The 23978-nt window shown below is 37.4% G+C and overlaps 2 protein-coding genes and 2 long non-coding RNA genes across 8 annotated transcripts in view; 1 reads left to right on the top strand and 3 right to left on the bottom strand.

Annotated features, from left to right (window-relative positions):
• Nucleotides 1-8673, bottom strand: part of LOC110899374 — a 49615-nt gene extending 40942 nt beyond the window's left edge. The window contains exon 1 of the long non-coding RNA XR_004877726.1: nucleotides 7599-8673. This is a non-coding gene — a long non-coding RNA (uncharacterized LOC110899374). The remainder of the gene's footprint in view (nucleotides 1-7598) is intronic.
• Nucleotides 76-1319, top strand: LOC110899372. The gene is made up of 2 exons (XM_022146258.2): nucleotides 76-599; nucleotides 722-1319. Exons 1-2 carry the CDS (start codon nucleotides 399-401, stop codon nucleotides 1046-1048), a joined length of 528 nt encoding a protein of 175 aa, XP_022001950.1. The 5' UTR covers nucleotides 76-398; the 3' UTR covers nucleotides 1049-1319.
• On the bottom strand, nucleotides 2616-6072 carry LOC110899373 (protein FAR1-RELATED SEQUENCE 5-like). 2 transcript variants are annotated; one of them, XM_022146259.2, is made up of 4 exons: nucleotides 5787-6072; nucleotides 5532-5573; nucleotides 4256-5444; nucleotides 3865-3970 (listed from the first exon to the last, which is right to left on the bottom strand). In XM_022146259.2, exons 1-3 carry the CDS (start codon nucleotides 5833-5835, stop codon nucleotides 5017-5019), a joined length of 519 nt encoding a protein of 172 aa, XP_022001951.1. In that variant the 5' UTR covers nucleotides 5836-6072; the 3' UTR covers nucleotides 3865-3970; nucleotides 4256-5016. The 2 variants fall into 2 exon arrangements, with proteins under 2 accessions (XP_022001948.2, XP_022001951.1); XM_022146256.2 differs by lacking the exons at nucleotides 5532-5573; nucleotides 5787-6072 and adding an exon at nucleotides 2616-3316 and having other exon boundaries at nucleotides 3401-3970; nucleotides 4256-4535.
• A 387-nt stretch (nucleotides 8674-9060) lies between the features above and the next one.
• Nucleotides 9061-12628, bottom strand: LOC110899369. 4 transcript variants are annotated; one of them, XR_002570220.2, is made up of 5 exons: nucleotides 12172-12628; nucleotides 10724-10781; nucleotides 9588-10587; nucleotides 9434-9492; nucleotides 9061-9345 (listed from the first exon to the last, which is right to left on the bottom strand). It is a non-coding gene; the product is annotated as an uncharacterized LOC110899369 (long non-coding RNA). The 4 variants fall into 4 exon arrangements; XR_002570222.2 differs by having other exon boundaries at nucleotides 10724-10775; nucleotides 12172-12610; XR_002570223.2 differs by lacking the exon at nucleotides 10724-10781 and having other exon boundaries at nucleotides 12172-12610.
• Between the last annotated feature and the right edge of the window lie 11350 nt (nucleotides 12629-23978).

Raw genomic sequence — 23978 nt, forward strand, 5'->3', positions numbered from 1 at the left:
TTTTGAGCCAACACACGATCCAATGTAGTAGTGTGTTTTGTTAAGATCCAGCAAAGTATTGATTTTGCGAACACCCTGCGTTGTTACCCGTTGTGTGTAGGGACCTAACCAGGTACGGATCGCCGAAATCGCACGTTCCAACTGTACAAACATAGAACATTAAAAAGCGTTATCCTCATAAATATAAATAGTAAATGCATCGAACGCGCAAAAATTAATTTGTATATAAACATGTATAATTTATTGATTGACCAATCACTCCTATTATTTTTGTTTTGGTTTTTTTTTTCTTGCCGCTAAGTGAACTTGGGGTGGGATTCAGTAGAATTGAAGATAATAGAGCTGTTGCTAAGATAAAACGAAGTATCTTCCTAACTGTGAATGGAGACAAATCACTAATGAACCTAGCTACCTATGACTTAGTTTTCTTCCCGATCCAGCTGGCGATGCATTATTTCCTGGTTTGTTTTGATCTGAAGAATCCTACAATTTTCGTTGTCGACAGCATTGATATGAAAACAAAAAAAAGATTAAAAAAGGCTGAGAGGGAACTAGATGAGAAGCATGTGCAGGACATGAATGAGAAAGTTTTGAAAGTGGTTAGTCAAAAAAGATTAGCATGAATGATATACATGTGTTTTGTGTTATGATGTTGCGAAAATATGATAAGATGACGTTGTTTTTGGGTTTTTGTTTTAATTATTTTTTTTTGTGTTGGCAGAGACATCATTTTGCGAATTATCTACAATCGGTGGGACATGTGAAGACAAGTGTCATTAGAGCCCAGACACCCAAATGGGTGAAATTAAGGTGGGCAACATACGGCAACTATGTAGAGTCCGGTATCTACATGATGCGGCATATGGAGACCTACATGGTCAAGAGAGAAAGAAATTTCGAATGTGGCTTCGCTTTGGGGGGTGCTAAACAAAAGCAACAACTGCTAAGTTTGAAAAAGAAGTATGCGGCGAAGATCCTTTTGTCAGATGCTAACATTCTACGCGGTGACATTGCGAAGGTTATTGAAGAACAAGGAACCGTGAAGTAGTAGTATAATAACGGTTATAGTGTTTTTGCGTGGCATAATGACTGTTTTGGGAAACCTGATGGTTTAAACTTTTTTTCTTTTTCTTTTTTTTTTTTGCAATGTGTTTTCGAGTTTTATTTTAGGACCTGTTGATAACTCAAGTTTGGGTTTTATGTTTGAAGTATGAAATGTTTTAATTGAATATGTTGGATGGTACCTTTAATTTTGAGTACTGTATGTATTAAATAATGCTTCATATCATGTCTATTGATTGTGTTTGAGGTGCGTTCGCGTATGTATGCCTGTGTTTGTGTACAATTTGTGATGTGTTTATTTTATGTTATCTGCACCCCAAAATATGTTTGGGGTGTCTTTCGTTGTTAATGCATGTCCGAAAGTGTGGAAAGTTAACCCGAAAGTGTGCACCCCAAAATATGTTGGGGGTACCTACACACACCCGTTTAGTGGTCCCCCCAGTGGGATGCCTACACAACCCCATCCAATGTCCCTACACACACCAAGGATTGCAAATCGAGACATCCCTGCTCAACAGTCGGGTCCTCTACTCATTGAGAACCCCATATGGTTACCCGAAAATGACCGCACACGATTCGGAACTGCACACTGTATATATAAATCAATCAAGACGTATGTATGTACAACCCATTTAAACCCATTTTGTAGCCAACTAGTGATAGGACCCTACACATCCCCTTGAGTTATCCCGACACACAAGGTGACAATATGTATGTACATCAAAAAGAAACCACAGATGAGTTTAGAGATTACAAACGCATTAGGTGCCCAAATTAAAACAAACGCACGACTTAAGCGTGCAGACACACCAGGACCCAAGGAATACAAACGCACGACTTAAGCGTGCAGACGCATTAGGGGCCCATGCAGCATTCGCACGCCCGATGCATGTGAGTTTAGAGTTTAAAATTGAGACTTGTAAAATTGAGGTTATAGTCATCAAAATGGTAATCGTGTACGGGGTTCGTGTACAAGGCATTTTTTAAGGTTTAAAAATAGGTGATAGCATACATGAACCCATGAGTTAGCAATGGTTTACAAGTGATGAAATTGAGTAGACAGAGTTCTTATATGTGAAATTAATGATGAAAAGTCTGACTATTTAGGTGGACAAACATCTTTTGTCCACCAATGGCGATTTCCTTTTTTTTAACTATGTAAACATATTCAATGTATTGGGAATATACAAAGTATCACTAAGTGTAGGACCCTCCCAACCTCGCCTGATATACCTGCACACTAAGTGTCGAGTGTAGGTCCATAACAGAGTTGGAAAAAAAAATGTTCAGTCATGTCGGCAAGACAAGTATCCATATGTCCGTAATCGTAAACAACCAATTTGCTCCTCGTGACTTGTCCACACTGTAGGCACATTCTATCAGACCCACATGAAAATTAAACAGTCAATCCGCCCTTGTGCTTCATAAGTGAAATATAAATGTGGGTCAAAATAAGTGAAGAAAACCATGTATCAAAATGTTCCAGATTTCTTTATTTCAAAATAAAAAGTACGATACTGAAGGGACATGCAAAAAAAAAATAAAAATAAAAATAAAAGCTGACATGACAACACAACGAAAATAAAGAAACTAGAGGGTGGGTCAAGCATCGTCCTGCGCCCCCTTGCCTTTTGAATTGGAAGACTTTTTCGCTTTCTTTTTACCCTTTGGATCCTTGGCTTTGCAGTTGCGAGAGTCGTGTGTTGTATAGGTAAAGCACGTGCGACATAACCTTTTTGGCTTTTGGCTTCGTTCCACCGCTTTTTCCCCCGGTCCAATCAAACGGCGACTAGTACCACAACCTTTGTTCCGTATTCCCTTAGGGGCTGTGGCTGTAACGGACTCTGGTTCAGAGTAACCGGTCAAGTCTGATATGACTACAGCCTTACTATTGTACGCAGGCTTCTCTGGAATTGCTTGGTATTTTTTTTTCCTTTAGCATCCTCATGTCCTCCACAAAATCAATCAGATTCTCGAGGTCGCCACGGACCCGGTCAGCACATTCATTGAATAAAGTTGTTGCCTCCTGTCTTTTGATTGTTTTTTCGTCTCTACCACCTGAGTACCTAGCATCAATACTGAAGATTTTAGGTGGTAGTACATCATGCCTCCAGCGCGATGCAACATACTGGTCTGGGATGACATCAATATTCATGTTCCTAAAGACACAAAAAATGTGCCTACACAGGTACCCAATGCGTGTGAACCCCCTACATGAACATTCGATGGTACCATCGTTCAGAGTGAAAGTAACCTGCACATTAAATCACGTGTGAACATGCATAGTTGAAGGAATGTTTAGTATAATGAATAAGAATTGGGGGAATATGAACATAACCTTAAACTCCCCAACTAACCCCTTGCTTTTGTCATGATGATTAACAAAGCTAATCCTACAACCATCAACTGTTTCTACGCGATCAAGACAACACGAATATAACCCTTTATGGATTTCCTTTTGAACTTCTTTGAAAAGGTTGTGCGTGTATATATATGAAGCATGACGTTCAATTGGTAGGCTTGTCAACATTTTTGGTGACGTTATCGTAGTTTCGTATTGGAGACGACGGTGTTCGAAGCGTTGAGCATTCAGTGTGTTTTCATAACATAGCATAAACTGGACAAGTGTGTTGCCTGATGAGGAATATACTTTGAATAATGAATTTGAGCTCTCGCATCTCGATGTTGTTTTCATCAGACAACACATTGGTAAATCTCTGAAATAAGCCGGCACCCATTGATCTCTTATTTCGAACATGTCATTCAGCCAATTGTTGTCACCTAAATCGAACTCGTCCATTAGGTCTTTCCATCTCGACTCGAACGTGGAAGGTTTTATGAACACGTTCCATACAAGTTTGTGAATACGCGATCGAAGGTCGGTGTTCTCCAACTTGTCACCACAAACCTAGCGACAATAGGGTGTAAAAATATGAAAGTAAGAAATATATTTTGAAGGTCTAAAAAGACACAACGACCTGATGTAGGAAAAAAAAATTAAAATTACTAAGTTATATTGTTTGGAGAATATGTGGTCAAGTAGTGTGGCACATGGGATAGGGAGATGCGGTGTGTGGAGGTGATGGTGTAGAATTATGTTATTGAAAACTATTTATGACCCCCCCAACCCCATTCCCTGTGTAGGCGGAAAAAAAACTCCTGGGATGGAATCGAATCATCAGTACATACATACCTTTGCTGGGAGTTTCTTTGTGACATGCCACATGCAAAGACGGTGTGTTGATTCTGTAAAAACAGAGGAAACCGCTTGTTTCATGGCCGCATCTTGATCCGTTAACACTAACCGTGGATGCTTGACGTGGGCCTTAAGGAATGAATCCAGTAACCACGTGAACGACTCAATTGTTTCGTTGTAAAGCAACCCAGCCCCAAACGTAACACATTTTTGGTGGTTGTCGACACTAGTGAACGGAACAAATATCATGTTATATTTGAACAACACATTGTGTTAGTATACCAAGAATTTTGTGTGTAAATCGTATGCAACCTACTGTAGCCAATCATATTTTGGCGTGTAAAACCAAATACATGTTATTTAAAAAATAATAAAGTGGTAAACTTACTTGTTTGTATCGTACGTAGCATCAAAAGCAACCACATCACCAAACGCATTGTAGTTACACTTGCATATATCATCCACCCAAAAAAGTGATCTTAGCTCACCATTCACTACGGTGTGATTGAAATAAAAGTTCTCCAAGTGAAGCATGTTACCATTCAGCTTATCGATGACCATTTGCGCATCTCTTTCACCGATAAACTCCCTAATATCTCGAGCAAAGTTCTTGTGGTAAGTTTTTGTACCTCTTACCAAGTGTTCGCCACCCTTTAAAGAGGCTTGCATCCGGTGCGATACAGTTGCACCAAACCCAGATGTTTGAGCTTTGTGAATAAACTCCTGCTCCGTAAACGTTAATTGTCTTCTCCCTCTTGTTAAATCCATGTTGTCCACATCAACAAGACCATGTTATGGGGCTCAATGAACTTATAAATACTATACCCCTCAGTACCTTTAACTGGTTTAAGTTTTATGCATGCCTGGCAATCAGTGACCTTAAAACTGCTATTACGTTGCTTGGATGATGCTGGTGTTACATCCATGGAGTCACCAGTATTAGAGTTCGGATTACCGAATCTGCTGCATACAATGTACCTGTGTGTTATGACACCCTTATAACGTGCAACAGTTGATAACCTGATGTCAAAGCCAGCCCTTTGTGCATAATCTTGGTACAAGGTAACAGCGTCTTCCCATCTCCCAAACACCATTCCGGTAGCAGGTTTCAAAGGTGTAGGAACATTAGGAATCCAATACTTGGTCCCACGTGGTGAGTGATAGAAGTTGGGGGTCACAGCCTCATCTAAAAAAAGGTAAAAAAACATAGGGATTACATAATTTGTAAGAACACATAAAATGTTAACAAAAACATATTATTGAACAACTTTACCATTTTGGTCCGTAATAGGTTGAACACTTGACTCTCCGTTCACTGTCACCAACCAATATCATGAATGAATGCTAATAGTATAAGACATTATGGTAAATATAAACTAAAAACACGCACAACCTCATACCAAAATAAATGATTAGACTACATGCTTGGTTTAAAAAAAATAGACAAAAATGACCACCTAAACCGTTTTTTGTTACTACATGTTTGGTTTGTTCATGAATATAACACTAAAAAAAATGATAGCCAAACCTTCGGTAATGTTAGCAGCTTGAACACTAGGCCCCTCATTGGCAGACATCTTGTAAATCACGTTTTTAGTACTAAAACACTCTGTGCTTCTTCCCAAAGTGTGTTATATCAAAAAGGCAGACAAACCACGTATATATATATACAAATCATAGATATCCCTACACTTAAACATATCTTCAGTTTCGTATAAAATAAAATCTGAGATAATTTACATAATCAAAACACATAAAATCAAATATCTCCTAAAAAAACTGGGATTATTAATATATTGAATGATTAAAACGATATTATACTGTGCGAACAAACCAAGTAGAAAAAATTAGTTACCTTTCACCAAAATCGTTGCTGAATCATTTACGAAAACAACTTATATCACAACATTCGCAAAAAACAATCCGTCATTGATGACTAATCGATATTTGGGATCCATTTTTTGTTTGAATCTGCAATGTTTATATCACTGGAATTGAAACGGATGATCCCCAAATCCATAGTTGAATGATAAATCTCCATATGCATAATCAAAGGATTGTAAAGATATTACGGGATTTGTAATTTCAAATGCCATCTTTTTCTTTACTTTTTCATTTTACCAGTTAATAATAAAAATTTTCTTTTCACGATTAAAAATAAAATGAATGAGCAAGTTTAATAAATTTGTATAGCAAAATCATAGGATGTGATAACATTGAATGTTTAGTTAAAATTACCTGGATACCCTTCTCAAATAAAGAAATCCTATTGGTTGGAATTATTCTCATTCTTCTCAACTTATTTTTTCTTCTCAAAAGAACCTCCCACTATATATATATATACCCATATATACCCATATATACCCATAGGTTTTTAGCTTCCCCTACCCAAAATATAGTTATAAGTAAGGTTTTTGTATGATTTTAGCTGCATGTACAAGCTTAAAAACCCAAAGTACAACAGTTAGATGCATAAAAACGCCTCTGGTATGAGAGACATGCACCTCAAGGCAAAAAAGCCCAGAAGGATCCCAAAAAAGGGCGCCTTTTTGGCGCTTCTTGTGATTACTCTAGGCACTAAGCTAAAAAAACCCCAGGGTGTGTGCCTCGTGCTTAAGCGCGCCTCGGGCGCGCTTTTTAATCCAAGATTCTTATTAAAGTCAAGGCTAATAACTAATATATTACCATAGACCTGTTCCAGTTAATAAATCCCATGAATTGGAGCTAGTAGTAATGCACAAATAAATGATCCGATTAACACTTTAATGACTTCGTAAAAAAATCTCAAATATATATTCAGGAATTCTAAAGACCTATCAAATCTATGTGTTGCTTGATACTGGTCCTAAAATGGTTTACGTATATAGATATGAAATCTAAATTGCATTTAACGTGTCTAAAAACAGTTTAAGCAATACCATCTGCGTAGTCAAACCGAGACAGGAATAATCAACCACATCCATATCCTCCATAACTGTATCAAACTAAAACACCTTCATAAAATCCACTTCCAATCGCCTACCAACTTACTTTTACATTCATTCAGCATGTCATTAAAATAAAACTGACATTCAAGTCCGGAACCAAACTTTGCCAATCCCTTCGGTGAATTTAAAACCATATCAGATTCATTCAATTGGCAAGTAGTTTTCAACCTCTCATTGCTCTATTTAAAGCACAAAAACAACAATTGTTTCATCACTTTTACATATCACCATATCAGTATTTCATATGAAGTAAACCATTCATAATCTCTTTGTCACTTTGCTTGTTTTTTAACACCATACCCTAGTTTTGACAAACTTTGACCAAGAAAGATGGTTCTTTAGTTAAAACATACCTCTTCAAAAGATACATGGATGGTGTGAGCTGTAAAAGCCAACCCTGCTGAACTATTGATCCATTCACCTTTCACCTGGATAAAATACAAAGATAATTTGATAAGTCAAGGTCTACCATCTTTAACCACATTATTTTTAAAATTATGTTGTTGTATAAACTATAGGATATTACTTGTTGGTTATATGTTCATATCCCCTTCACCTTACCTGTTAATTTATATTGTTACTTCTGAGAGATTTCTTTGACTTTTATCAAACACTTACCAAATATTCCATACTTCAGTTGCAAAAATTTACATAAATTAACACTAAAAAACCTGTACTCAAACACATCAATCATCAACTGAAAAAAAAAAAAACTCGTTTAATCTGTTTATTAACAGAAGCTTCAGCCGCATCATCATATTTTTGGCGAGCAAGACTGTTGAGGAAACGATAGAACCAGATTAAGCTCTTTCTTCACCTCCTCAAAAGCCACTAAAAGAATAAGAAGAAAATGGCCAGAACACATCAATAGACTCAACAAAAACCCTAAAATTAGCCTAAACAACTAATATTAATTCCCAACTTCTCACGAATTCGAAACGACAATCACCAGTAAGATTCAGTGTGTATAATCAAAATATTTCCCACGATTTCGAAACATAAATGAAACCCTAAATCGCATATTAAGAAAAACGGTCACCGGAACCCTAAGCGCCACCGTGAACCACGTTGACACACATCGTCCCTCGCTGTTGCACAGCGTGCCCTCATCATTGGTTCACCGGTGTTGCAAGAAGAACATCGTAGTCTATTTGCCGATGGAACTGGCTCCACCATTAGACTCCCACACTCCGATCCGATTAGGCAATGGCGACTTTTTCAAGCGGCAGTGCTGGGTTAGTGATAGATTCGAGACATGGAGATTGTATACCAGAGGTTGTGGGACACGTAGGTGGACAGTTGTAATAAAGGTGGAAGCACAGATGACTATAAGTGTACAATTAAAGAAACATAACTTACTACAGCCTATAGCATGAAACACAGCTGAAGCTCAATGTACAACCAGTCAATGCCTACTTGTGTTACAAATTGATAATGATAACTAGAAAAGTGACCCGCGCGTTGCGCCGCGGGCAACGAAAGTGACCCAGTGGCGTAGCTTCTGTGGTCACCTTCCACCAAGTTCAGATACGAGTAGAAAGCGGCGGCTGCACCTGTAACAATAATCAATCATACCATCACCAGCTATGCCAGCACTTGCTCTATAAAATGGATACTATCCATTTGAACCTCCTCCATATACGTTTAGCAACTCTGAGTACAATTAGAACCAGCTATGAGTGCTTGACGTCCGAGATTGTATCCAGGTACTCTCACTTTCCCTCAAAAGGGTTTGATTATGAAAATTGTTAAATTTGGCTTTGTGATGCAACAAATGTATTAATTAGAACCAATAATGGATAGAAATATCATACATGTAATGAAGCAAGGGAACAATTACCCTTTTATAACAAATAACAAACATTTTTTCCTCCATATCAATTCAATACAACTATAATGCACTTAGCATCTTTTCTGTTGATATCACCAATAAGTAGAATCCTACCCTATCAAAGGTATAACTTTAAACAAAGCTGATACCATTCAAACCACCGAGATCCTCATAGAGTGTGTAATATCGGCAATTTCTATCGACTTCATTGTCAACGTGACTTGATTGTAGCATGACCCGTGTCATTCAAATGTTTATGTAACTTGGTCCTGCCACATAAGCAACCATAATAAGCCCAACTGCCAACAGATAAATGAGACATGCTATGATGCAACACATAACGTCTTAACCTCATACCTTGAATCAAAGTCTGCTCCACAAGTATCGCATTCATTCCCAGAATTTCTTGAAGTTGCCTGTAATCAGAAAAGACATAACATGATCTTAGACAAAAATATTGTACATGTTAATAAACTATGTTAACATGAATCTTAAGTGATAGCTGCAATACCTTCTGATTCTTTCTTTGGGTAGATTTTTCGCTTTAGATTTCGCCTCCTTTTTACTGGTAAGTTTAACCGCAGGAGCGTGCTTTAAAACCTTGCTCTTTCAAGTGGGCCCATCATCTCCTCCGCCATTGTTCTCATTCTCTACACAAGATGGTTCCTCGGTGTGTAATCCGTCCTCACGTTTCTCATCCACCTCAGCTTTACTACTTATCTCGGGTTTATCAATTCTTTCTTGTTCTTCTTCATATTCATCTCGTTTAGCAGTCTCTTTCCTGCCTCTCCTCTTTCTTCTACCTTTCACATTATTGTACTCCATCAAATCCACCTCTTCTTCGGCTTCAACTTCAACATAAACCTTCTTCGGCTTCCTCATTGATCCAATATTCTTTCTGTTATTTAACATTGCTTTCAAAACCGCTGCTCGAACCGGTGAACCAGTCGACTTGTTTCGGTTTGGGTAGTTCGATCACTTTATAATGGCTTATGAACACTCCTACTTGACAGGAGTCACTTCTCAAACAGAACCATCCCCACCACCAATCTTAATCCCATTCTCTTCAAAACCACCCTCAACACCCACCGTAAACTCATCCCAATCGTATTTCAAACCCGACCCATCGAAACTCAGATCATCGAGTATGGTGAACTGTGAGATCAAATAGATCTGGAAATAAACGCGTACCGATGAGATAGTTGAGATCTAATAGCTGTCACTGCTACTACTTCTATCGCGGTTATCGTGGTAACCTTTCTTCTTCTCCTTCTTCTTCTTCTTCTTCTATTTCTTCTTCTTCTCCGAAACACTCAAACAGAAAATCAACTTCGAAACACTCCGCTATGCGCCGCTGCGCCGGACCGCCGGATGCCACTGCGTCTTCTTCGGTAAACTACCGCCATGGAAAACCGTCTCAGTAGCTCCGCTGAACCCGCTGTGGAATCAGTTCCCTTTCTCCCTATGCATTCTTATTGCTCTCTCTCTCTCTCTCTCTCTCTTTCTCTGATCTGATTGAAGGGTTTGAAGTTTGATAAAAGCATTAGGTAGCTTATGCAAAAAAGGGTACAACTCCCAAACTAAAAGGTACAACACAAATTTACATGAAATAAATGATATGTAAAATTACAAAATTTATTTGTTTACATGGGCTTGCGTCTTTTTCCGGTTCTTGTGAAGGTTCTTTTGCTGCCCATACCTTTTGCTTATCAAACAGAGATTTCGCAGAGTAAAACAAACAAATTATGTTAGACCATGCCAAAAATAATAAGATATTTGTATATGTTAGTAGGATTTAACATAATATGTGATTATGTGTAATAAACTTATGTGGCAACATTTAAATCTGCATGTTTGAGACTCGCAAAAAAAAAAAAAAGATTAATTAGATCATACGATCTTCTAAAAAAATATCACCGAAGATGATTCTATTATCCATGTTTCCCTATTTGTACTCCACGGACATTATTTGTGCCGGGCATTTCTACAAAGCAAACTTCATCCACAATACTTTTGGCCTGATAACCCAGGGTAATGCAGTCCTGGCAAATGGGTTGGGTCAATGGTGGTTTTGGTTGTATACTTGTATAAGTAAACTAAGGCGTCTAAACTAAATATTAGCATAAACATATTGAACCAAAAGCTGAAATTCTAAATCGAAAACAATTGATTCAAGTTAAAAACAAATACATAACTAAAGCATCTATATTGCATCGAATCATGAAGAAACTATTCGCATACTCAGATAAAACCTCTAGTTCCTATAGTTGTCCAGTCACTAAGTATAATCATCTTTTATGATTTTTATCGACAGAAATTTTGACCCATTTGCTTCTGAATGGTTGGACTTGGGTTGTGTTTTTATCTTAAGTGAGTCATATCAAGGTATTTAGCTTAAAGAAGAACATGTCAAACCGAGGGGTGTTTATGGCCTGGTTCAGCCGGTTTGAGGGTTTATTTTTGGTAGGTTGAACCATATAAAATGGTTTGGTTATATGGTTAATCCTGGAAATCCAACCGTTTAGATCTCAAACTGACCAAGCGACTTACTATAGTTTGGGTGATTCGTTTGTGGTTCTAACGGGTTTAAATGTTGTGCTTAAATATCGTGAAATTTTCACTATGTCTATTTATAAAACATACAATTATACAACTGTCATATGAAGCAAAGAATTAATGGCTAATGCATATTTTATGGATATAGATTTGAAATTAGTGGTATTCCATGTGATTAAAGCGAAGGAGGAACAACTTCCTTAGCTATAGGAGCCTTTTTTTAGAACAAAAGCCAACTGCTGAGAGATGTGTACACAATCAATAATATCCCCATCTCGGCTCTGTTCAAATCATGAAAACAATGTATATATTTCATTGTTTGTTAGCTCCAATTACACATTATGGCTCACAAATCACCATCATTTGCAGTAAAGAAAGGTAAATTAGCATGAAGCCATCTTTCACCTCACCTAATAAGAACCATAATCATAGCCACTGATGTTACAAATGTTTGACTACACCTAAAGGCTAAATTGGGTTATGAGAAGAACACTCACAATGAAAATAGCATAGAAATAATCTATAAAAAAAAACCCTACCTTGTAAGTGAATCTGAAGGCTGATTTTCGCATAACCATAGCTCAGCAAAACAACCTCAAAAAACAACCCTAAACCCAAATCCAAGAATGAATGGCAGTTCTCGCAAAAGGGGAGCGATACAATGAGACCATCGTTCATCTTGAGCCCATTATCATCATCGTCACCGAAGTTAAAGACACCCAGACATCACCTTAGAACTGCCATCAACCGCTGATGTGACTTGAAACGTCGGGTCAGGGAGAAGAAGCCGCTGCCATCGTCGTTAGGAGACGAAGGTGGTGGTCGCGAAGTGTGGTTTGTCCGGAAATTGGGGTCGCCGGTATGAGGAATCCACCCTCGTTTCTGTCCTACTCAAACTCTCGTTAGAAAGGTAGAGCGGTGATTTGAGATGGGCATAACATGTTGATAACCTGGGTGAAAGCAAGTAGCCAGTTGTGATATGAAAAGCTTCACACCACACCAAATAGTTGCTTAAAGAAGTTGTAAACCAAACATCAAGTACAACACGTTAATGCACAACACAACAACTAAGCATAAAGTACAAGTCCTAAAGCCTAAAAATGATACAAATTAGAGTATTATATAATGATAATATATAATATATACATACACATATATTTAAAATAATGAAAAAGTTCAAAAAATAATAAAATATACATTTAGGGGTGAATAGTCGAACCCTAAATATAGGGAGCTGCACTACGACTTTTTAAAATTTGAGGATAGGGGAGTGGATAGGGAGGCTGATGTGGATTAAAAAAGATTTTTTTCGCCACTTGTCTTAAACTAGTAAGATTACCCGCGCTACGCTGTGGGGTTTTAGTCGATATATATTTTGGTTCGTAATAGCAACTGAAAGAAATATACTCAAAAGAATATCTACACATTTTTACATCCATTGAAAACCATAAAAGTATATCGAAGTTGGACAATGGTATGGGTTGATTTTAAATTAGTTGTAAATGGAAACGTAAATGTGATATTACTTTGATGAAAATTTACATCTAAATGTAAACCAACTTGAATTTATACCGGCACCTACATAAAAATTAGCACGTGATAAAATGTTTTTTTAGTTAAAGAATGGTACGACGTGTTGCGGCGGTGTCAAAACATAAAGTGACTCGAATATATACCGTCTAATGAAAACGTATTTTATTTGACCCACGTTGTTTCCAAACAAAATTTACGTCAAAATGTAAACCAATTGACAAACGTACATAAAAATAAGCACATAAACACACTATATTTTACCCGACTCATTTCAGGAAAAAAAATTATGTTAAAACGTTGACCAACTGAAAACATACACAATAATAAGCATAAAAACATATTATATTTGATCCAACTCTCTTTCGGGAAAACTTTACGTCGAAACGTAAATCAACTTGAATGTATACTGACAGATACATAAAAACATAAACACGTAAAATTTGATTACAAAGTTATTAGAAAGTTAAGAGGTTGTAAGAGTCAATGTTAAAAGTATATAAAGAAAAAAAAGACAAAATAGATGTACAAACGTTGAACCATACACGTATGTTACAGAATGTTAAATCGTTAAATTTATATCGATACGTAAAACATTATCGTAAAAAAATAACTAAATCAGCATTGTTTTGATAATTGTACCGAAAGAGAAAAGAAAAAAAAGAATTTTATAAAGCTTTTCTTCACATTCATGTTTCAATGCATCACGACTTTAAATTTCTTAGTATACGAAGCTAAGGAAATAATTGATCGATGCATTTTAGGTGAAATCTATTCTATATTATTTTGAATAAAAATCATCGATATAATAACAAAACATATTACTTTGATACATTTTTATATCTTATTGGTTGTGAAGAAAATAACCTTAAATGAAGAATATCTGACATTTAATGCTCAATTGTTAATTGTTTAAACTATGGGGTATGGGGCGGGGTTTAGAGCGTGGGTTGGGTACAAATGCTCACGCCATTATCCCGGGTGGGCTTGGGTTTCGGCGTAGCCCCTTGGGCGGGGGTTACAGCACGGACGTTGGGTGGGGCTACGAACATGACATAGTGGAACCTCGTTGGCCAAGACTACTAGCCGTTTGGGCTAGCCGTTGGGCTAGCTGTTGGACATGAATTTAAAAAAAAAAAAAAACTTTTTTCCTATATAAATACCCTAACATATTTAACATTTTTTCTCACACAATATCAAACAGATAAAACACAATCTTTCCATGAGTTCTTCAAGTTCAAGTGAATCGTCATCATCATCTGACGATGGTGCGGAAATATTTATACAAACGATCGCGACGGTGGTGAAAGCTATCGTGGAAGACGATGAGGTTCGAAACCGACGAGGACGACGATTCAAACGAAGAATGATTGTTTTTATTTTGATACCATGTTTTTTATAATTATTATTTATGTTTATGTAGTTTTTAATGGTTTATATATATATTGTTTTGGTCAAAGATTACCGAAGCAATTAAGTGATCAAATTAGTTTGTGAGGTAGTGTGCTAATGATGTTTGCAAAAAATATATTGAGTTCATTGCTTTATAAAGACAGTTTCAGGATATAGCCCGAGGATATCAGACTATATCAATAATCAAACAATGAGCAAAAATGTAAAGGTTGACACGAGATGTACGAGGAAAGCCCTTGATCAATCTAGAACTCCGGCATAAAACCTCAGGAGCTAAAAATCGTCGGCTGCCTTGTTCTTCTTATTTTCTTGAATAACCAGGATACAGTGCAGGATAATGCTCAGATCTCTACTAAGTGTTACAATGATTGCAAGTGATGAGTGTTAGTGTGTGATTGCAAGAGAAATGTGTATGAATTCGAGAGTTAGAAGTGGAGTGAGTTGAAGTTTAGTGTCCTATGAGATCTGGCCATCCATATTTATAGTTACAAAAACCAACAAACTATCCTATTATTCTGGGATACGGAGAATATTCCCTTCTGAATGTTGGGGGGCTGTTTCAACTTGTTTTCCACGTGCATATTAACTATAAGACCGGGTCTTCAGCTCACATAACCGTTACAACATTAATAACATTAATTAGCATTCGAAATTCTCGCAGAATATGTCTTTCTTCAATGCTGACTGTTACAAGAGCTATTCTTTCGCCATCAACGTCCTTATCTTAACCAATTTGAGCGATTCTTCAGGGTGACTTGGTCCTCATGAACGTTAGTCCCTTGTAACCAACATTTACAAGCAAATTGTTAGTAATAGTCAGGACACTGCCTTAGGATGTTATCAATATCCTGGTCCGGTATCCTGACCGTAAACAACTAATAAAAAATCAAGATACAAAGTCAGGATATGGGCTCAGAATTTCACCCATAACAATTGTCCCAAAAAATATAACTGTTGGTATCCCGATTCTAATGGATATATTTTTTAGTCATTCCCACATGTCTGGTAAGGATATCTGTTTTGAACATTCCTGTATATGTTTGGTTAATCAGCACATAATATGATAAGATTGAAACTACTCCCTTTTCTGTAGACTCTGCTAAGGTCCCTGCTGTCTTCGATCTTGAGGAGCTTGACAGTTACTCCAAGCCTAACCTGGCCGGTTGATTCTTGGGTGGCGAAGCTGAAGGATCTTGGAGGTAATCATGTGCCGCATCCTGCCAAGTCTGGATCCGGTGAGCCTTCGAAGGCGGTTGAGGTGGCGGTCGAAGCAGGAGAGAAGGTGGATGCTGGAGCGGATGCTGGCCAGGATGCTGGTTGTGATGAAGCCAAGAATGTTGCTAAAGGTGCTGCCGCCTAAGGGCAGTGAAGTGGGCAATGATGGAAGTTGATGCCTAGGCCGAAGCCCACTTTTTCAAATGGTCTGTAACCCTTAAACAATTAACATTTCCTACACTGGAACAATTTTAATTTCTTGCAACTAGAATAGTATAACAGTTGAAGGTGGAGGGATCCCGTTGTTTCAAAATGAAGCCTTTATATGTTTTTTGAACAATTTACATTCTTGGTGGATGGGTCTCGGTTTGAGAGAAGCCAAAAATGTAAAATTTTGAATCGTTAATATTATACTAATCTTTCGACCTTATCTTTGTGTTATATGTTGCTTTGGAAATTTTATTCTAATTATCCTGATCAAGATATTAGCAATTTTGACTGTTCTACCATTCTTGTTTCAAAATGTTTTATAAAAACTTAGTAAAACATAACTTTTCATTAAAAATCTCACTTATTTAGATAAGGCCTTCAAACTTAGGATAATTAAGAATCCATACCAGAAACAATTAGGTAGTAATCTTCATTCTTAACCATAGGACCATTCGCAATGTCCCCAGTATAGATGTTACCTGTTTGTGCAGGATGTTGCATCAGCATATAACCTGCCTATGTTTTTATTGACTTAGCGATTGAGCTTTTCAACTTTTCATCGACAAAAAAATGTGTAGGAACACGATTGTGATTTAACACAACTTTGGGAATCATCCAAAATTCCATGTTTCACTGGGATAAACCCATAATTTACTGGTGATAAACCCATAATTTACTGGGGATAAACCCTTAATATCCTGGGGATAAACCCTTAGTATCCTGAGGGTGATCAATCCTCATATACGTTAAGGATCCAATATATAGCAAATAATAATGAAATTGTCAGCCACTGTTACATGAACTGGTCCCGCTATCTTGAACTATTCCTAGATAACTTGCGCTCCAGGCGGGGTGTTTAAACCCAATTCGAGAGAAAGGTGAATACCTTTAAACCTTTGAAGGGATAAGGATCCCTTAAACCTGAGAGATGGGGCCAATCCTCTAATCTTTTGATTCATCTTGAGTATATATCCTGGAGTAACATCTTGAAGCGTATCCTACAAAATACCTTTAAACTAAGGTGGGTGTTAGCTTAGCTAACACCCCTTCGATGCTTAAGTCAGTATTGGGTTTCAAAGAATAAACTAAATCAAACATATTTAAAAGAGATAGAATTCATACCATCCTGAGTTAGAAATTAAATTCTAAACTCACTTGAAATAAAGCTTAAGGTGTATAGCATTCTAGGATCTTGGCAACATATCCCCTTCCATATTCTTGAGTCAGTATGCTCCTTTCCCAGATTTTGACTCAATTTCATAGGGTCCTTCCCATTTTGGAGCTAATTTTCCATCGGCAGGGTTGGTTGTATTTTGGAAAGCTTTCCTCAACACCCAATCCCCAACGTGAAATCTTCTAGTCCTTAAATTCTTGTTATATGATTTGGCTATCCTCTACTGGTATGCCGCCATCCTTAGCTTTGCTGCATCTCTTGTTTCATCAACAGTATCCAGTTCTTGACATAAGATTCCAGGATTTGATTCAGGATCCCGTAGGCTTGATCTAGCTGTTGGTATCACCATTTCTGTTGGGATCACGACTTCTGCCCCAAATAACAAAGAAAATGGGGTTTGCCCAGTAGCATTTTTCACAGTTGTTCTATCAGCCCTTAGGACAAATGGTAGTTCCTCTGCCCATTTTCCTTTTTTTGGCACCTAACCTCTTCTTTAAGTTGTTGATGATTATCTTGTTCGAGGATTCTGCTTGTCCATTTGCTTAAGGATGCACCGGTGTTGACGTGATCATCTTAATTCCCCAACTTTCGCAAAAACCAGTAGTTCTTTTGCAGATGAATTGGGAGCCATTACCACAAATTATCTCGGCCGGTACACCAAATCTCGTCAGGATATTCCTCTTTATGAAGGATACCACTTCTTGATCTCTAACTTGGACAAAGGCTTCTACTTCAATCTACTTAGAGAAATAATCCGTCATTGCTAACATGAAAACCATTCCTCCTGGAGCCTTTGGAAGTTTTCCCACTATGCCCATCCCTCATTTCATAAACGGCCAAGGGGTTACGATAGGATATAATGGCTCTGCAGGCTGATGCTGTATATTGCTATGTCTCTGATATGCATCACATTTCTGAGCATACTCAATAGCATCCTTTCTCATGGTCGGCCAATAATATCCTGTTCTCAACACCTTCGAGAACAAAGATCTGCCCCTAGCATGGTTGCCAGAGTCTGCTTCATGTATATCCTGAAGCACCTCCTTGGTTTCAGGGTCTTCCAAGCATCTAAGGTATGGACCTGTATGAGACTTCTTATACAAAACATCATTTATAATAGTGAAACAAGATACCTTCATCCTGAAAGCCTTAGGATTTTCATCCTTTGGGATGTATCCTTCTTTGAGATATTTCATGATCGGGGCCGTCTAGGATTTAGGATCCTCCTCAGGATACTCATCACCAGGATCCTAGATACTCGCTACTTCCTTATCCAGAGACTTGAAGAGTTCCATCGCAGGATACATGATATGTAGTATTGGTATCTGAGTTCCTTCCAGTATCCTGACTGTAGATCCCAGATTTGCCAAAGCATCTTCCTCGGCATTATCCTCTCTTGGTACCTATTCAAGTGTAAAAAACATCGAAATATCTTGCTATTTTTTTGACAATTTCAAAATATTCGATTAACCTTTCACCTTTGACTGGATAGGATCCTTTGAAATGGTTAGTAATTAACAAGGAATCAACATATACTTGCAAACTTTTAATATTCATACTCATGGCCAACTCTAATCCTGCAATCAGAGCTTCATATTCTGCTTCATTACTAGTGGCATGAAATTCACACCTAATAGCCTGGGGTAATATGTCCCCCTGTGGTGATTTTAGTAGTATACCTAATCCTACACCTCTTACATTAGATGCACCATCAGTATATAATGTCCAGCGGAAGCAAAAGATAGATTTATTTCAACCAAACAAAGTTGTAATATCAAGTATCACAAAAGTTGAAATAGATCCACAGGCGGAATAAAAAACAAAGAGGAAACTTTTATTCAACAGACTTCATGCATCCTAAGCTTGCGAGACTTCTATTGATGCTAAGGAGTGGCCAACCTATTACGCGTAGTACCTACACTTAGCCTTTTTGGAAAATACGTCAGTTTACACTGGTAAATACAATTTAACTGACTCATTTTGAAAAGGTTTTAAAAATTGATTTTAATGCCCGCGGAACAAAACTTATTATAACTTAGGATAATTATTTGCTTATAATCTTGTAAAAGAATTGCATGTTTGTTATGCGTTCAGTTGTCCGAGTCGTACCGGGTTAAAGAATGACAGACACACCACATCGTATAGTTCCGCCGCGAGATTTCTTCTCATTCCGACTGTTATACTTTATTGATTTAATGCACTATGGGTGTACGCCTACACCCGTGTGCTAAGGTCGTGGCTATTCTTTGAATGATGCCAAGCATATCCGGGACATGGTCATTAAACCCCCAAAGGCGTTAAACAAACAAAACAACATTTTCAAACGGGCCATTTGACTGCTCTTAACCACCGACTGGTTAAGGTCAATTACCCGACCAAGCGGTATTTTATATACCGTACCCCAAGCCCGTATAAGGGAAAATAAGTTAAACATATTTACCTGATCAAAGTATAAATCAAATACAGCAAGTGCACGTAGCTTTTAATGGGCTCCTATATCTAGAATGAAGGTTTTAAATAACCTATTAGAATCCTAACGGGTCTTTTAATTTAGCCTAAGCTTAGATCGGTTAGTTCTAAATGAAGATTACAGTTTAAACGCACGATAAGGCGAAGACCGTTTTAGAATGTGGTTTTGACCCAACAAGCTTGCATACTTGTTTAATATAGGTAACTTAATCACATTCTGGATTTTGAGACAGAAATGATATGGTTTGACCCGTTTTGGCTAAAATGCGTAAACTAGTTACATAAGCCGATCCGAACGCGTAAAGTGCGTAACGAGTAACCATAAGAGTCATATACAAGTTTCCTAAGTTAATATGCCTTAAACATGTTGTGATATCAGTAAGATACATTCCATTATGCCTCAAATGGTTTTAAACCCAAACTATGCCTCATAAGGGCATTTTGTTCATTTTAAAGGGTGTAAAAGAGTTTAAATAATAACCTGAGTTATAGGTCTGAATAAATCAGTAAGTATACTCATTTTATTAAGTTATAACAGTAGGGTATTAATCCTGTATGAAATTTATCAATCTTAACCATTCTAGGCACCGTAGGGGCGTCTTGGTAATTTCACAAATGCCTAAAAGGTCAAAACTGGAATTCTGAGTTTAAGATATCCTCCTACTGTTAAAAATATAAAAATTTACTAATCATATCAGTAGGTTTCAACCCCATATGCTTAAAAAGGTTCTAGAGCATACTTATGTGCTAAAAACGCTTAAAAAGGCGATTTGGAGCCATTTCCGGGTTTGGTATAGAAAGCTGATATTTTTAAAATTCCAGAAGGCTCAAAATAGTTTATTTAACATATTAGATCAGTAGAAAAAGTTTTGGGGTCAATAGGATTTATAAAACTCATTTTATAGCCCAAAAGGGCAAAACCGGCATTAGCCGAATTAAGCTTAGAACACTAAGTTATGCTCAGCCTAAAATTAAATAAAAATTTCTAAAAATCCCAAAATATTATTTTAATACAGTAGGTACAAGGTTTTGTATAAAAATTTGGGTTTAGATAGGCTATATGCAATTTACGCTATTTAATTACCAAAGAAGCTTCTAATTACGCTAATGAGCATAACTCTTAATCTACATCTCCAACTGACCTCAAATTTAGGTGCAAGCTTATAAATCAGTAGTTAAGGTGTCTACCCTTTTACATTTTCAAAAATCATATTTTAAGGTCATTTGGGCATAATGGTCAACATATAAGCATTTAACGGAAACATGAATGTGAATAGGATATCTAATGAACCAAGTTGTATAATCACAGAGGGTTATACTAACATGTAAATAGGTCCAAAAGAAGCTCTAAGGCAATCCTAAACTTGGCTTAAACGGGTCAGAACTGAAAGTCAAAGCAGAAGTCAAACTATGCGACTTTCGGTCCCGAACCGTGCCTAAACTGAAAATTGTCGAGTTGAACATGTTGGGACATGTTCTTACATTAATTACCAAGTTATATTAATGATCAAACAGGTTGCATGTATCCTACAGTGCTAATTATGCATTAATTTGCAAATCAACATTCTGTTGACTTTTTAAAGCAAGCTTTGACTCGACAATTAACATAGTTAGAGTGGGAATCTGGAAATACCCTTTTAAGGGTTTGTTACCCACATAATTACCTACTTAAAGGTACTTTTAATTCGAGATTTGACTGAGTAATTATTGACTTATCTCGAAGTCAAACCTTAATTACGACGGTTTGACTTTTAGCTAATTAACTAAGCTAAAACGAATTAAGGAGGGTTAAGAGTACTTACAAGAGTCCTAATTATGCTTAGGGATCACTAAGAAGGTTGCTTGCTGTCCAGAGAGCTCCAGAGAGTAAGTTGTAAACTTTGAAAGTGAATGCACAAAATGGTCACAACTTAGAGTTCCTTATATATTGATTCTAATCTCTCAAGATGATGCCAAGCAATCCTACTGATGATATGGGATCATTACAGGTGCCCCCTATGCATGAAATACCATTGGGGCAGCCCCTGGTATGTAAAACAAGAGATTTAAGTCGGTTAACAGCCTTAACAGGCACCTGTCCACGTTTTCTGATACTGGGCTGATACGCGCAAAATGCAACATAAAATTATATCAATTGTGGCATAAAACTAACCCTTTTGTTTTTCAGCATTTTAGTTAGTTTTATTTTCTTAGTTTTAAAATCTTTTCTAACATTTTGTTTTGATTAGACGTTGAGGATAAACCGGTACTAAAAGCTCTTGTGTCCTTGGACGACCTCGGTATCTTACCAACACTATACTATGTCCACGATGGGTGCACTTGCCCATATGTGTGTTTAGTGTTAGTAAATATCGTGTTTTATAAATTTAAAACTTGGCTAAAAAGTGTAAAAGGGCTTAAAATATACCTAAAACATATTACACCTAACGCACATCATGGGCTGTTCTCGCGGGCCGCGTAAGTCCTTAAGGAACTCTTACGCGGGCCGCCTGGCCTGTCTGAACCAGCCAAACAAGTTTAAACATTTGCATTTCAGCCCCTGGTCCTTTGTAACGTGGTTTTAAGTCCTATTTTTGCTATTTCAGCCCTCTAACCTTATTTTTAAGGGCTTTAGGACCTTTACTAACTTTGTTAAGTCCCTTGTTAAATTTGTGAACACCCGAAAGACCTTGAATTTCAATGTTGACGCTTTTAACCCCTCGTACACGAATTTGATCATAACTTTCTCATACGATAACGAAACTTCATGAAATTTTTACCACATATTCTAGTGAGTATAATTTACTGTTACAAAGCTTCGGGTCTGCTAAAAGGTCACTCAGAGGTATACTTTGCACATGTTGACACATTTAGCACCTGTAGTTTGTAATTTCTCACTTTCTTTCATATTTAGCTTCGTGTGATCCACGATTCATTCGTTTGAAGGTATAAACATCTTGTAGGGCTATTTTTAAATATAATTATCCATCCTTGACACTTTGGACCCTTATATTCACATAGTTATCCCGTTTGTCAACATTAGTCCCTCTAAAGTATTCTTTCACACGTTCAGAGCTTATGACACGTGTTCATACATTATTGGACATAAATTTTCAAGGTGTTACACTACTGCAAGAAAACTAACTGTTAAATAAATTAACTAAATGAGCAAATGATGTAATTGAATGAGGTGGAATATTTAGAAGCCATTTCAAGGCTGATCCTGTTAAAGTAGAGCCGAAGCCCTTGCACAAGCATGCTTCTTTAAGATCCGGCGGGATAGGATTAATCTCCATCCTCTCCCTATATTGGGCAGTATGCTCCTCAGGATCCGTCATCCTATCATACAACTTCATGTTAGGAGTCTGGAATCTCTTTGAGATTTCTGCATCACAAATGGGGTGAGCAAAGCGGGATATGTTGTGACTATCCCGGGATACTTCCGGTATAGGCTGCACTATCCCAGGCACACTAGATATCATATCCTTCAACTTTTGAAGCTCTCTGGTTATCGCTGATGTCACACCTGCATCCTGCAATGATCCAAGATTATTAGTAACAAGAATACTAGTGTTAACACATAAGTTACCAATTTGGCGATTCTAGCCATATCCTGGAGCGTATCCTGGAGCATATCCTGGATCCCTCACAGTCGACATCCTAGCCGTTAAGGGTATCTCCGGAATATTGCTCTGAGAACGGCTCGGTATGATATTTCCTGGATTATCCTCAGTATATACTATTGAACTAAAGTTCAGCGTCCTGGGCTGCAAAGGGGTGACGGTGTCCTCAGCAGGTTTCTTGGAGTTGGACTTCAAGAGTTGTATCTCTCTCATTATCATCTGGTTAGTTTCCTGCTGTTGCTTCATCTGATCCTATATATTACCAAACAAAGTTAAAATTTCATCATTAGAAACCATAACAGGAGTTCTCCCTCGAACACCAGATATGTTGACATGAGTATCTTGGGATATTTGGCTTTCATTTCTCTTTAGAGGAGCTTGAACTTGTGGAGGAGGAAGCACCGAACCAGCTGTAGCAGAGGTTGTAGCAGGCATTGAGGAAGAGCTCGTGTTTGATTTTGAAGCCATTGAAAACAGTTGTGAAAAAGTTTTTGAAAATAAAAAGCCAAGTAATGATTTTAACAAAGCTTTTAGTAGAAATAGCACCACTTGCCCCACGCTAGGCGCCAAATTGTTTTGGTAAAAAATTACCGAAGCAATTAAGTGATCAAATTAGTTTGTGAGGTAGTGTGCTAATGATGTTTGCAAAAAATATATTAAGTTGATTGCTTTATAAAGATAGTTTCAGGATATAGCCCGAGGATATCAGACTATATCAATAATCAAACAATGA

This window comes from Helianthus annuus, chromosome 13 (assembly GCF_002127325.2).
Source record: "Helianthus annuus cultivar XRQ/B chromosome 13, HanXRQr2.0-SUNRISE, whole genome shotgun sequence".
Classification (NCBI taxonomy): domain Eukaryota; kingdom Viridiplantae; phylum Streptophyta; class Magnoliopsida; order Asterales; family Asteraceae; genus Helianthus; species Helianthus annuus.

What these genes read in the sequence shown, in the direction of transcription:
- LOC110899373 (XM_022146256.2), bottom strand. Translation starts at nt 4,507, where the DNA reads ATGATATTTGTTCCGTTCACTAGTGTCGACAACCACCAAAAATGTGTT. An exon ending in CAAAGAAACTCCCAGCAAAG is followed by an intron (nt 3,971 to 4,255) that starts GTATGTATGTAC and finishes TATTGTCGCTAG; the next exon opens with GTTTGTGGTGACAAGTTGGA. An exon ending in GGTTAGTTGGGGAGTTTAAG is followed by an intron (nt 3,317 to 3,400) that starts GTTATGTTCATA and finishes TTTAATGTGCAG; the next exon opens with GTTACTTTCACTCTGAACGA.
- LOC110899372 (XM_022146258.2), top strand. Translation starts at nt 399, where the DNA reads ATGAACCTAGCTACCTATGACTTAGTTTTCTTCCCGATCCAGCTGGCG. An exon ending in ATGAGAAAGTTTTGAAAGTG is followed by an intron (nt 600 to 721) that starts GTTAGTCAAAAA and finishes TTGTGTTGGCAG; the next exon opens with AGACATCATTTTGCGAATTA.